We start from the raw sequence: 13,301 nt of genomic DNA on the forward strand, positions 1-13,301 counted from the left end.
GCTCTCCTCCGCTAACGAAATCCTCAAAGGCGCTGACGCGCATCCCTGCTGTAACGAGGCGGGATGTCTACAAATGAAGCGCTTGCTGGACCGGTGCCCGGGTAGAAGTGCTTTGAGGGGAATGAAAGGCCCTAGACGAAGTGCTGGGTGCAGTAATTAGGATCTCTGGATCTTCCCCTGTCAAGCTCCCACTGATCTTTCCAGGTCCTAAGAAACCAACCTTGACCTCTCTGCTGACCATCACAGTGCGGCTCCATCCCTGGACAAGCACAGCTTGGCCTGCAGCGCAGCACCAGTGCTGCTGGTGGAAACCAGCCTCCCACCCAGGGAGAGCAAATGCCATCAACGGTGATGCCTGGCATCAGAGGGGACCAGGATGGTCTTGCTGACAACTGCAGAGCAACAGGCTGCCTCCTCCCCTGACCTTGCTCTGTGGGTTTTTAGCTGGCATGAGGGAGCTCAGGTAATATGTAGATATTACTCATTTTTAAGCAGTGCCAACTGGCTGGGTTATCTGCTGCTCTGAACCTGCCTCTCCCCCTCTCTCTCTTTTCCATGGCAGGAGATTATTTCCTGCTGCTCCAGACAGCACTTGGGGTTGTTCCCCCCTGCCCCAGGTCTGCAGGGACCAAGGCCACGTGGCCACAGGGGCCACCAACAGCGACCGGGGCCATCTCCAGCCAAGCCATGCCAGCTGCACGTGCCGAGAGCTCTGGGCTCTGCCGAGAGCAGGGTATGTTTTTCTCCATGTACAGGAGATAGATAGATAGATAGAAGAAAAAAAAAAATTACCCGTCTTGACTCATGGCGAGGGAGGTTTAGGTTAGCCATTAAGAAATGCTTTTGTGCAATAAGATCCTGAGTCGGTAGCTGGGCCAGGCTCTGCAGTCTTGATTGAGGAGGGGTTTTGAGAACAGAGAGGGAGGGGACAGCTCTAGGTTGGTCCTGCCAGGCCAGAGCGTGATGCATCAGGTATTTGAAGCTTTTTCCAGTCCTAATCTCTGCAGCTCCGGTGTTTTGTGAACCCACCAGCTGGGTGACACGCTTATCTGTGGACTGGGAGACTGCACATTTAATGGGTGAGACTAACCCGAGTGGGCAGGCTGGAGCGTTTGGGCTGGCTGTGCTACCGCTCAGCACCCACAAACCTCGCTCTGCCCCTGCCCTGCCAGTGCCCACCCCATGCCGGGCTGGCACCAGCACCGAACCAACTCTTACAAGGGGAAAAAAAGCAAAAAAAAGTAGCCTAGGCAGTGCTGTAAATATAGCCCAGAGTGCCTGGGGGAGGGCTGAGCAAGGGATTACCACTTGGAAGGGATGGAAATGTAGGCTGTGGGCTTGTTTCCTCTGTCACCCCCAAATTATGCTATTCATCTTCTCCCCCGCCCTCCAACTGCTGCTCCCCCTCCAACCACCCCACCCTGTGCACTCCCACCCCGCTTCATGTCTATAGGAAGATTATACAAGTGTGGATGGAAAATTAAACTTCATGGCTGTAATTCACGCTGAGAAAGGCCTGTGTAAGGCCCACACAGGGTCCCATCCTGCCACCCAGCCTCTTCGGCGGCAGCCAGATGTGTCGGGAAGCTGACACAGGCACGGGACGTACAGCCACCTGGGGTGGGGAGGACGGGGACACATCCGCAGGGATGCTGGGCTGTGGGAAGGGGTGCGGGTGAGCTGGCGCGGATCCGGGGTGCCAGTCCAGCTGACAGCATCGGTCCAGTGAGCCATGTGGTGGCCATCGGGGAGATGAGCCCGCGGACCCTCTTTGTGCCTCCGTGGTGGAGGAGCAGGGAGGAGAGGAAGCCGTGACCAGCTCTGGAGCGACAGTGACTGACGTTTGCTTGCCGGGGATCTGTTGGGGAATATTTTTATCCACTGGGTGTGAGTGTGCTACACGTCAGAGCCATCTGCCGCACAGTCGTTTTTGGGAGAGCTGGGAGGTGCAGGCATGAAAATCTGTGAAACTGAGTGCGTTCCTGTGCCCTTCAAAGCTGCGTGTCCCCAGGTCTCCTCCCCATGCTGTCCGGGGACGGAGCTGGGACAACTTCTTGTCCTGCTCGGGGAGAGACAAGCTCTTGCATTCCCTAAAATGGAGATGGTCTTGAGCTCCGCACAGTAAGCCCCATGCATTGCAAGTCAGTTCAGACACAGGAGGCTGAGTGAAACCCTTGCAGCAACTTCATTGCATGTCCAGCCTGTTCCTCCCTGCCCTCTTAGCATCTCTCCATCACTTTGGATTGCTTTGGGAAGTGTGCACAGCACCTTGCACCCTGCTGTGGCAGAACCCGGCCGGTGTTGGCAACAAGGAGCTAAACCACCCCTTACCTCAGAGCAGAGCGGTTACTGCGGGAGGTTTCTGTTCGCTGGACAGGGTCAAGGAGCCCTAGGATAAAAATAAGTGATAAAAATAAATGGAGACATCAGCCCATGCCGAAACACCAGATCTGCTTGCCCTAAAATATCAGGCTGTTGACATTCGAAACCCAGATTCAGAGCGTCATTTTACAACTAGCAGAATCCCCCCATCCTCATGACAGATGCCCTGGATTAAACACACCCCAAATTTGTGGCATTTGGAGTTTTATCAAAGGAGGCTGTTTCCACTCGAGCCTTCCTCGTTCCAGCCTGACCGCTCCACCGCAGGAGAGCGAACGCGCCTGGTTCGGGTTTACAATGAGCCATCTTCTGCTGATGAGCTGGAGCTGGGAAGACACGCCTGTCCAGTTCCCTTTCAACGCTTTCTAACCTCCCTGCGGCCCAGGCTTTCCTGCTGGAGTGTAGGATTTAATCACCCTTAATGATAGCCAGCCCTAGGATTGTATTCAGCCCGGTTTTCCTAAAAGGCTACATCTGAAATCTTTATCCAAGCACAACCCCCAGGTAAATTCCCTGACAGATGACTGGAAACACCACAGGGCTGTGGCAGACCTCTGGCCAGGACCAGAATTAAATCAAACCAAAAACTTAAGCCCTTGTAGGACCCCAGTGGGATTTTCGGATGTAATTGGTGCCACTGCTGGGCTTGAGGTTCCTCTCTGCTGCCAAGATTTGTCAGTGCCAGAGGACTGTCCTACTCCCACCAACCCAAAGTTAAAATTGATCTAGTGACTTCCCTGCAGGTGGGAATTACTCGTATTGATTTTTTAGCATAAGGCGGTACATCACCGACCTGGACTTGGTCAATACCAGTAAGATTTATACTGATTTAACTGCACCCCCGTGAAGGGTTTGTGCAAGTTCCTCTAGAGCGGATTCAAAGTGGTTTTAATTAAACCGACACAATTTTATTGTGTGGACGAAGGCCCAGGCAGGAGCAGCGTGGCCGGAGGTCTGTGCTGGAGAGGAGAGGTGGCACACCAGGGGAAGATGAAGAGAAACTGCAGAGTAGCTGGATCTCCTCTGGTTTCTCCTTCCCTACCCTTTCTTCTCTCCAAAAACCTTGGCAGGGCTGCAATTTTTCCACTGAATGAGATGACGGAAATTTGAAATGCCAAGTTGTGCAAGGCCCGTGGCATATGCTGGAAGAGGCTCGGTGCAGACGTAACATGGGTGATGTCACCTTGTCTCCATCTCCTGCGCCAGGGCCAGCGATGGCTGTGCCAGTGGGTCCGCACCACAGCTGGCTCTGCCCAGCCCAGGGGTGCCCACGCTGGTGGCAGGGACATGTTGGGGCTCCCCCCAAATAGCAGAGGAGGCTCGCAGCTGACTTTGTGAGCGGGCAGAGCCGAAATGGCTCCAAAAGCCCTGCAGGCAGCAGGGGCTCAGCTCTCTGCGCAGGTGGGGGAGATGGGGACACGAGCCCCCGCATCGGGGAGCATCCCGTGCCACCATGGCAGGCCTCGGGGTAACTTCTAGGGCTGGAAAAGAAACAGTGAGTCTGGGGGCGGAAATAACTAATGGGGAGAGAACAGAGTTTTGGGGGAGGTGGGAAGTGAGAAGTTTTTTGTTCTGAAAAAAAACCCCAACGTCTTTTAAAAACTAAACTGCAACTTTTACCCTCTGCTTTTCTACGTCTTTTTCTCCTGGGAAAGGGAGAGAAGTGGGGCAAGGGAATTACTCAAGCAGTTTGGGGTGAGGGGCTGGGGAGGTTCTGCCAGATGTGAGAAACTTCTGGAGAAAGGGAAAAAAATCAGAGAAAAATTTCCTTTTTGAGAGATGCTACTTTCCCGTTCCTTAAAAAAGAAGGAAAAAAAGAAAAAGTTTTTCATGAAAAATTTCAGGCAGTGCCATTGTTTTGCTGCAGCCTTTGATTTAACTACTTGATCAAGTATTCGACAAAACCCTCCGTGTTTTTCAGGAGGTTTCTTAAATCCTGCCGAGGTATGGGATTATGAGAAACAACAAATGGCAAGCTGTCTCTAACCCCACAGACTTTCTCACTCTCGTTTTCTCTCTCACTTTGGAATAAAAAATGCAGTGCTCCCTGCTGAGTTCTCTTTAAAATTCACATTGTCTCTTCAAATAAAGGCTGGGAGGGTGAGGTAGTGCTTTGAAAACCAGAACTCAGTCATACATTGCAGGGCCAGATCCTAGAGGATTATTCTCTCTCAGGACACTTTATAACTTCATGAGAACTTCTGGCCCGGCTTGTCTCACCAGCTCGGTGTGAGTGGCCCCGGCGGATGGCCAGGTGACTGAGATCCCTACACCCCTTTCCAGCAGGATGGCTGGATTTGTCTCTGGAGACTTTTTAAACCATGATAAAGCAAACTTCAGCTTTGCCCCTCGGGATGGCTTGGCCTGTTTCCCGTGCAGGCAGGGGATGCTCCCTGCATCCCGGCCAGAGGGGAAGCCCCACCGTAGCAGGAGCCTCTCCGTCGTGGCTGGCTCAGGCTGGGCTGCGGTAACGTGGCTTTCCATTGCTTTTGGTGTAATTCCTCGACTGCAGCAGCCTGTGCTGCCCCAAGGCTGCGGTGAGCTGCCAGCATCGCCGCTGGAAAGCTCAGAGCTAAACGAGCATCTCGTTCCCACGAGAAGTGCCTGGCGGGGCAGCGTGGCCATGCTTTGCTGTCAGCGCGCTCTCGTCGGGGAAATGAATAGAGGGTCTTTTCCTCCTGACCTGCCCGGCGTTTCGCTGACAAAAGCTTGAGAGCAAGGGGGTGAGGCTGGCAACTTCCTTTGCCGTTGTTTCAGTCTGTCCTTCTCCGAAGTGGCAGTGAGAGAAATGAGTATAATAAAGGAGCATATTAAAACGTAAACTGCTGCACATTTCGTTTTTTTTTTTTTTTTTTTTAAATGATGCTATCGCCAGGCCATTACACTGTCATGGGGCAAATTACACTGTGCTGAGACACAGCACTGGGCACAGACACACGGACGCTGCAGCAGGACAGAGGTGCCTGCACAGTATGTGCACCCAGGGGATGTGGACACCAAGACCTCACCATGCTAGACAGGGAGCAAGGTCTCCTTAAGCAGACCCTTTAAGTGACGTTACAGCCACGTGAAATTATGACAGTGCCTGTCATTCTTGCAGTATAATTTCTGTGATTTTCAGCAAACAGAAGCAAGCAGCAGTTGTTGGGCTTAAATCCCTGGTTCAAGGGTTTAGCGGGGCTTGTTTACAGTTATGCATGTATCTGTGTGCAGGGCCAGGGTACAAAGGAGGAAGAGTGGCCGGAGCATTTTGGTGCCCGTGCTCCTGAGGCCTCTGTCCTGCCAAACTCTTGGAAACAAAGATCAGTGAAAAACCAGGTGGTTTTGATGAGTCTTTCATGCACATAGTTCAAACCTGTCACAGTGATGTCAAAATTCATCAGCTTAGTGAACCCATTAAACCTGGAGCAGAGCTGAACCATCTACACCTCCAGCCAAGGAAGAATAGCCAACCCAGCCCTCCCCAACCCCTACCAGGGAATTTCTCCTTCCCTTGCAGGGCACTTTGGAGCTAGGGATAGACGGGAGCGTGGGTGCCAGGTGGCAACTCCCCACGGCCGGGGGATGCTCAGACCCGGCCAGCCCTGCTGGGAACGAGGAGCTCGGAGTCCCCGGGCTGGCGGGGACCCGGCAGCGAGCGCAGCGGGGGCGCCCCGGGGAGGGGGCGGCCGCTCGGGGCCAGGCCGGCGGCGGAGAGGGCGGGCGGACGGGCAGCCCCGGGCTCCGCTCCGCCTCGCTGGGCGGGCGGATCCCAGCTCCTGATTTTCCCGGGGGCTGCAGAGGCTTGTCCCGGCCCTGCGCGATCCTGCTTGGCTGCCGCCCTCCCCGCCTCCCTCCTCCTCCTCCTCCTCCACCACCTCCACCTCCTCCTCCACCACCACCACCACCCCATGTGCTTCCTGCCGGGCCAAGTTTGCAGAGCGCCGCCGCACGCCGGGCCAGCGGAGCGGAGCCGCAGCGGAGCGGGGTGCACGGCAGCGGGCGCGGCTCCTGCGCGGCGCGGCGGGGCAGGCTCGGCGGAGGGCCGGCTCCGGCCTCGGGGCGCTCTCGCCCGGCCCCGGCGGCCCCTGCCCGCCCGCACCATGCCGCGGCGGCGCGGCTGCCTGCCGCCCCTCCTCTGCACTTTAGCCGCCTTCAGCCTGCCGCTGCTGCTGGGCGCCGAGCCCCTCGCCAAAAGTTGCTCCGAAGTGCGGAGGCTCTACGCCGCCAAAGGCTTCAGCCAGAGCGAAGCGCCCAGCCACGAGATCAGCGGTGAGTCGCGATCATCGTCGCCGCCTTTGTGCGCGCTTGGCTCGGCCCCGCGAAGCGCGGGGTGGGCGCCCGGCTCCCCCCGGCCCGGCCCGGCTCCCCCCCGCAGCGCGGGGCATGGCCCGGCCCGGAGCGGGGCGCGCTGCCCGGCTCGGCTCCCCGGAACTCGGCTCGGTTCGCCTCCCCGGAGCCCGGCGCGCTCGCCCCCCCCCCCCCCTCCCCGTGCCGGGGCGGCGGGCGGGACCGCGCCTGTTGCCGGCTCCGCTCCCGCCGCTCGGCCGGCGGTTTGCGCGGCGGCGGAGCGGGCGCTGCCTGCCCTTGGGCTGCCTTGCTCCCCGGCGGCCGGCGGCCCCGTCCCGCCCCAGGTGCCGCTCTTTCTTTTTTCTCTTTTTTGTCTTTTCCTTTCTTCCACCTTCGTCCCGAGGTACTTGCACATCCAGGGGACAGGAGTGCTCGCAGCCGGCAGCAGTAGGAAATGGTAGCTAATGTGCTCACACCCAAAACATTTTATTCTTTTTGTTTCATCCTTCATCTCCCTCCCAGGGCCGCTGCTTTTATTTTCCCTTCTGAATGACCTACTGGACCGCATTCTCCGCGGAACAAAGGAAGTGCCTTTTTAGCTGGAATCCTCGGAGACCACCAAGGACTCCAGCTCATGCACTGCAATTTCGCACTACTTTCAACAATAACAAAAATGCATGACTGAATGGCTCAAAAATGTGGAGTGTTAGAGGCATTCATTTCGGTCTAGGACACTGTCACAACACAGACAGACCCCAAGTAAATACCTTTAGACGGCTAAGATAGAAGCTGGGGGTAATCTTTACCATTGGTGTGCCCTCCAGATATGCTTACGTTATCTTTTTTTTTACTGACAAAACTAAAATGATTTCAATTGGTTGCACTTTTATATTGTCAGGCTAATGATATGCATTTAGCCTACATCTGTTTGAATAAAATTGCGGGTCCGTTTACTTCTCCAAGAAATATTTTAATGAGAAACGTCTGACTGGTTGCAGTTAAAACACCCTCTCTGCTTCGTAAAATGGTCTCTCATAAATAGGCTTGGATTTGATTTGAGTCCAGCCCTCATCAGTGTAGGATCAGGACGTGAGCCGACTTCCTTGTACGCCTGGTATTGGGAAGGTTTGACCTAGTCCTTATTTTATGTATTGTTGAAGATGACTTGGTGAGCTTTGGAGGATGTCAAGAGTAGATTGTGCTGACAGGGCTTCCATTGGAGACTCTAAGGCAGTTGTTGGTTTGACCCTGTGCTTTTGAAATAAGGGGTCAGAGAAACGAGATGAGCGAGATAAGATTATTTGACAAAAGAAGGGCTTTCTGCAATGACACACTGCAAACGTCGGCTGGGTTATGTCGTTGTTCCAGGGATGTGGGGAGGGGAGCCTGCAACTGGCTTCACTTGGAAAGCAACAGGTCTTGCAAAGTTGCATTTTAAATGTCATCCTGCTCTGCAGAGTGTTTCTGAGAGGATGGTGGAAGTCTTTGAAAGAGGTGTGTGCTGCGTATGGCTTTAAAGCATGGTGTACCTCAAGTGCGACTGCACTTAAACCCCAAGTGGGGTGCTACACCTGCAGTTTTGCATTCCCCCGGCAAATGCACGTGGGTTTGGAGTGTGTCATGTTTAGAGGCTCCAGATCCCTGTCGTGCCACTCAGCTGGCGTATGCAGACAGACAGACAGTAACTGCTCACCCTACTGCTGGTTTTTACCTTTCTGAGTGCACGGTGCTTCATCTGCCTTTGCGGGGTCAGTGCAGGGAACCGGTGTGCTGTGGGCTGGGTGGGAAGCCTCACCCGTGATAATGCTGGAGGCTGAGCTCTGACGCCAGGGCAAAAGGTGTGTATTGCGTCTTGAAAAACGAGTCACTTGCCAAACCTTTGATTTCAGTTGGTGTTTCAGGTGATAGCAGTGTGTTTTCCTTCAGATGGGTAAGAGAATTGGAAAGGCAGTTGCCTGGGAGCCTGGCTAATTGGTGAGGAGGAGATAAACGTGCATGGGAAAGAGCTGTGTGTTTGGACGGGTATCCCACGGCGGTGATGATGGAAACTGGTGATTTCTGCTTGCTAGCACCTCTCTGCTTGCTAAACCATGGTGGAGAACAGGTTGGAGAGGGTTCAGCGGGCTGAGGTGGTGGTGGGATAACATATGGAAACTGGCATGAACTCAAGTCTGAAGTCCATCAAGTTCTTTAGATTTTTGTACTGGTTTGGTTGATTGTGCTTTATCGTCTCAGTCTCTTAGAGAAATGCTTTAGATCACGGTGCGCAGACAGAAACTTCCTAGCACTTTTACAAAAAGATGTCCTCAAAGCTGTGGCAAGTTAGTTTCTGTAAGTGTAGAAACTTTTTTTACTGTCAAAGCAGGAATTACTGATCCTACAAAATGTTGGCCTTGGATTGTCAAAGTGAAGCAGCCGGGCAGCGTGGGCAGATGTGTCCCTGCACCGGGCTGCGAGACAGCAAGTGAAATGCATCCTCACCACATGGGCACAGAAATCATTCGGGATTTAGCAGCATCTCACAGACTTTTTCGCCATGTTTATCTTCTCCTGGAGCAGTAGGTGTAGCAACTTTTTTTCTTTCAAGAAAGGTTGTTGCTATTTCAGTCACATTAAATGGCTATTGCTTGTCCATAATTACCTAGGAGATCAATTTAATATTTGTTTAGACCAGGTTTAGGATGTAATTAGAATATGCATAAATGGCAAGTTACATCTTACTGAAATACATAAGCATTTCTGAAAGAAGTGTGCAGCTGGTCAATTCATTGCTTGCTTGATAAGAAGTGTATGATGTGTTGTTTGTAGTGTAGATAATATAGAAATTGTTTCCTTTTATGTTAACTTGGTGTTAGAGGTGTAAAAGCAGACTAGAAAGACAGACTACTGCTATAAATCTGCATGGAAGCATTTAATAAGTTATGGCCCTTTGGTACTGCCTTGTATCCGAGTGATCTTTAGTAGCTTCTGCACCTATAGCCTTGTGATGTATATGTTGCAAAGCTCGTGGCAGTGGCGAGATCGGTGTTGCTGGAGAGATCGGTGCTTGTATAGAGCTGATGTAGATGATTGGCTTGTGAAACTTGACTCTTGATAACTTATAGATAGAAGGTGGTGCAGGGAGAGCACCAGTTTGTGGCTGGTTTTAAGATTACTTTAAAAGTTTCCTGAGGAAAGGGCACATCTCAGGAAGGTCTTGGTCCTACAGCCTGTAGCTGCTCACTTTGTTCAAACACTACCCGGAAAGTGTTGTTCCTTATTGAACCCACATGTCTCAGGGCCATGGTGGTGATGGAGCAGAACTCCCTGGGAGTGACCATCTGCGGGGGCTGCGTTGGTCTGGTGCGGTTGCAGAATGAAATGCAAAGCGAGCTGGTGTCGGTGGCATCGGGAGACCCACAGTCAGTGGCTGTGATTTAAAAACAAAAAAACCCAATGTTTCTTTCAAGAGGCTCCTCTTTGCCCTCAGGTGTTAAACGGATGGAAATTCCTTCCCTTTTCTTGCTAAGTGGAAGAAATAGATGTTTCTTTACCTGGATTGAAAAGGAAAAAAAAATCTTGCCTGTTGGTGGATAGCCATGTCAGTTAACCTGCGAATTTTCTGCAGAAGTGTAATGCCTTCCCTCGCTAGCACTGCCGTCCTGATTTCACGGTGGCGTGGAGGCAGGCTCGAGTGGAAGACGCCCTGTGGGGAGCAAAGAGTGAGCCTGGAGCCTGCCTTTGCAGGGAGCTGGGTGCAAGCAATACTCTGTGTTTGGTGTCAGTGAAGATGCTCGATGTCATCTTTGTTTCTATGTAAATAGAATTAATGGAATAGCTCTATTCATTTGTCAGGGGCGATGGAGAGCAGTTCTTTCACTGTGACAGAAGAAATCACATAGCCCTTGACTTTTGGACTCATGGGATTTTGCCCAAAGTAACTTTGGCAGGGGTGCCCTGATGTCCTGCTGCTCGCTCGTCCCCGGTGTGTCAGCCGGGTGCCGATGCATCACCCAGGTGTGCCACCTTGGTCGATCTGGAAGACTGCTTTGTTGGCATTGCTGCTTATGTATAAAGTTCAACACTTCTAGTTTTTCACGTGCTTGTCTTCCATGTGGCCTCTTCCAACTGGGAAACGGTTTCTGGATCACATCCAGGACTGTTACTTGTGCTGTCTGGCACCGCTGAGCCTGTTGCAGTTGGTTTGCACAAGACAGCTCCTGAGCTTGTTGGGGTATGAGAAGTACCTGGTCCTCCTCGCCATCCGTTTGAAGGTGTGGAGCTACCAGCTGCAGCTGCTGCAATGACTCGTGTCTAGCGAAGGCAGTGGTCCTTGGCGGGCAGGGTGGGTTTTCCTGCCCGGCATGCTTTAATGGAGCAATTGCCTGATCACCCATGGGTGGGGAAGTGATCATTGGAGAACGTCCTTGCAGCAAACGCAAGCGCTGGCATGGAAAAGTAAATGAGAGAATCACTTGAAGTATTTTTAGCTGCTTCTAATGTCATTTAGCAACTGGAAACAGCAGGAGGGGGGAGCTGGTGGCAAGCACCCCGGCATCCGGTGCTGGCGGCTGGGTGGCTCAGCGAGCATTGGTGAGAGCCAGCAGCGGACCCTGGCTGACTCATGGCTCCAGCCGTCACTTGCCCGGGACTCCACTTTCTCTCTAAATCTGCAGCGTGGGGTTTTGTTCGACTGCAGCAGCAAGCCGTGTCCTAGCAGCCGGCAGCGTGAAGCATGTGGTTAGCAGCAACTGCTTGCAGTGGTCCGGGCTGAGTGGGAGTATCGTTTTCCTTGGCAGACACTTCATAGAAAGTTCTGTTTTTTCTGCCAGAATAAGCAGTCATTACATTCCATACAATTCATAGTCAAATTATTATCTATTGTTAAAATTGCCTTAATTATCAGATGTTTCCTTAGACATGTAGCTGTTTTTTAAGAGGCTGAATAGAAGTGTGTACATTGTGCAGGAGGCCTGAGCTGCCCAATGTTTTCAGTACTGTTTTGTAGTTTCAGGGAGATTTTCTGTGGCTTTCGAATGTCAACAGACTTTTTATTCTCGCTAAAACGGCAGCAGAGCTAGGCTGGCGTGGTGGCGAGGCGTTGGGTTTGCCCTGAGTCTCTGTCTCTCCCCTTCCCTGTGGTATTTATCCTTGGTACCTGTGGGGCCAAGGAAGTTTAGGCTGAAGCATCACTGCTGCATGCGAGCAATAGGTGCGAGATGGGAGAAGGTCCCAGACAAGCGTCTTCTGTCTCCGAGGCACAGGTAGTATCTGCCCAGCGGGGCTGGGACCTCTGTCAGGAGGCAGGAAGGGTCCCAGGTTATCCGGGGTGGTGATGTCCATGGTCTTAGCCTGCCCTGTGGTGTTGGCTGGTGGCTCGTGTGGACCCCGCTGTCCTGGTTACGTGCAATGAGTTGCCAACCCTGGCAGTGCTCTGGAGCCTGTGTGAATGGTGAAGGGCTGCCAGAGCTTCTCCGGAGGTGTTGACCATGTGGTTTTCACCTCCCACCTCTTCCACCTGTGTCTATTCCCCCAATAAGCAGAAGGGTGCTTACCATGGGACTTCTGTGGCTGTGCATGTGTGTGTCGAGTTGCAAGGGCTCAATCCTTCATGTCTCCCCAAACCACGGGATGGGGCATCAGTATTATCCCATCTGCTCCAAATCCTTTGCCTCCTCCCAGAAGAGGAGCAACCCTCTGGGACCCATTCCTTGCTTTTGTTCTGCCTTTTTTTTTTTTTTTTTTTTTTTTTTTTTTGGCAAGGAAATTCTTGTTAGCCAAAGAGGTCAGGGTGTGCGTCTCCTCCCCAGCGGCGAGAGCGGGCTGCCAGCTCCGGTCTCCGGGGCAATAACCTCCTCGCATTCTTCACATTCCTCCGGCTTTCTCTTTCTTTTGAGATTATGAAGATAACTTCCTTCTCCCATTGCTAAGCAATGCGAGGGCCCGGGAAAATTTCCCCCTTGCTCCCTAAATTGCCTTGTGTTCTCCAAGATGCCCCATAGCAAAACCCTCTGGTGCCCTGGAAGGGGCAGTTTGTGCTGTTTGCTGAGATTTGTGTGTCTTGGGAAGAAAACTGCTGCTTGGATTATTTTTTTAATTGCCAAGCATTTTAATTAAAGGAGAATGACTTTGTTGTAGCCTATCTTACCTGCTTCCCAGTATGTTAAAGACTCTCCTTACTGCTTCATGAAACTATTTTGCCTTTCTAGCAGGGATTTTGGGCCACCTGTGTTTTTCTTTGCCTGTGCAGTGCGTGTGCAGCCCCGCAGAGGCTGTGGCTGAAGCACTGTGTTTGTTCCGGGGGATTTTCTTCGTGTTTACATCTTTTCCGGTCCGGGAGAGACACTTGGATAAAAGCAGCATGGTGGGAAGAGGGAAGCTGATGAGGAGGCATCGGAGGCTTTACGTGCGTAGGGCTGGTGGCAGCCACGTGGGCTGTCGTCAGGCTTTGCCTCCGCGATGATGCTGCTGTGCTGGTTTTCTTAGGACGGTGTTTTCTGTTTGCAAACAGCGCTGGCTGGTGCAGGCATCTCTGCTCTGCTTCCCCACCGGTTTGTGCCTTGCAATCTGGCATGTGTCGTGTCCCCACGGGGCCTGGGAGAGCGGCGAGATGGGATGGGGAAGGGGTGGTGGTCCCCAAGGGCGTTGGTGCATCACCTCACTGGCAAAGT

At 52.9% G+C, this 13,301-nt stretch overlaps 1 protein-coding gene across 1 annotated transcript in view; it reads left to right on the top strand.

Annotated features, from left to right (window-relative positions):
* Positions 1 to 6,244: 6,244 nt before the first annotated feature.
* GPC4 (glypican 4) overlaps positions 6,245 to 13,301 on the top strand; it is a 67,942-nt gene continuing 60,885 nt past the window's right edge. The window contains exon 1 of the mRNA XM_075763180.1: positions 6,245 to 6,633. Coding sequence (XP_075619295.1) covers positions 6,273 to 6,633 — 361 coding nt within the window. The 5' untranslated portion in view covers positions 6,245 to 6,272. The remainder of the gene's footprint in view (positions 6,634 to 13,301) is intronic.

This window comes from Balearica regulorum, chromosome 11 (genome assembly GCF_011004875.1).
Source record: "Balearica regulorum gibbericeps isolate bBalReg1 chromosome 11, bBalReg1.pri, whole genome shotgun sequence".
Classification (NCBI taxonomy): Eukaryota; Metazoa; Chordata; class Aves; order Gruiformes; family Gruidae; genus Balearica; species Balearica regulorum.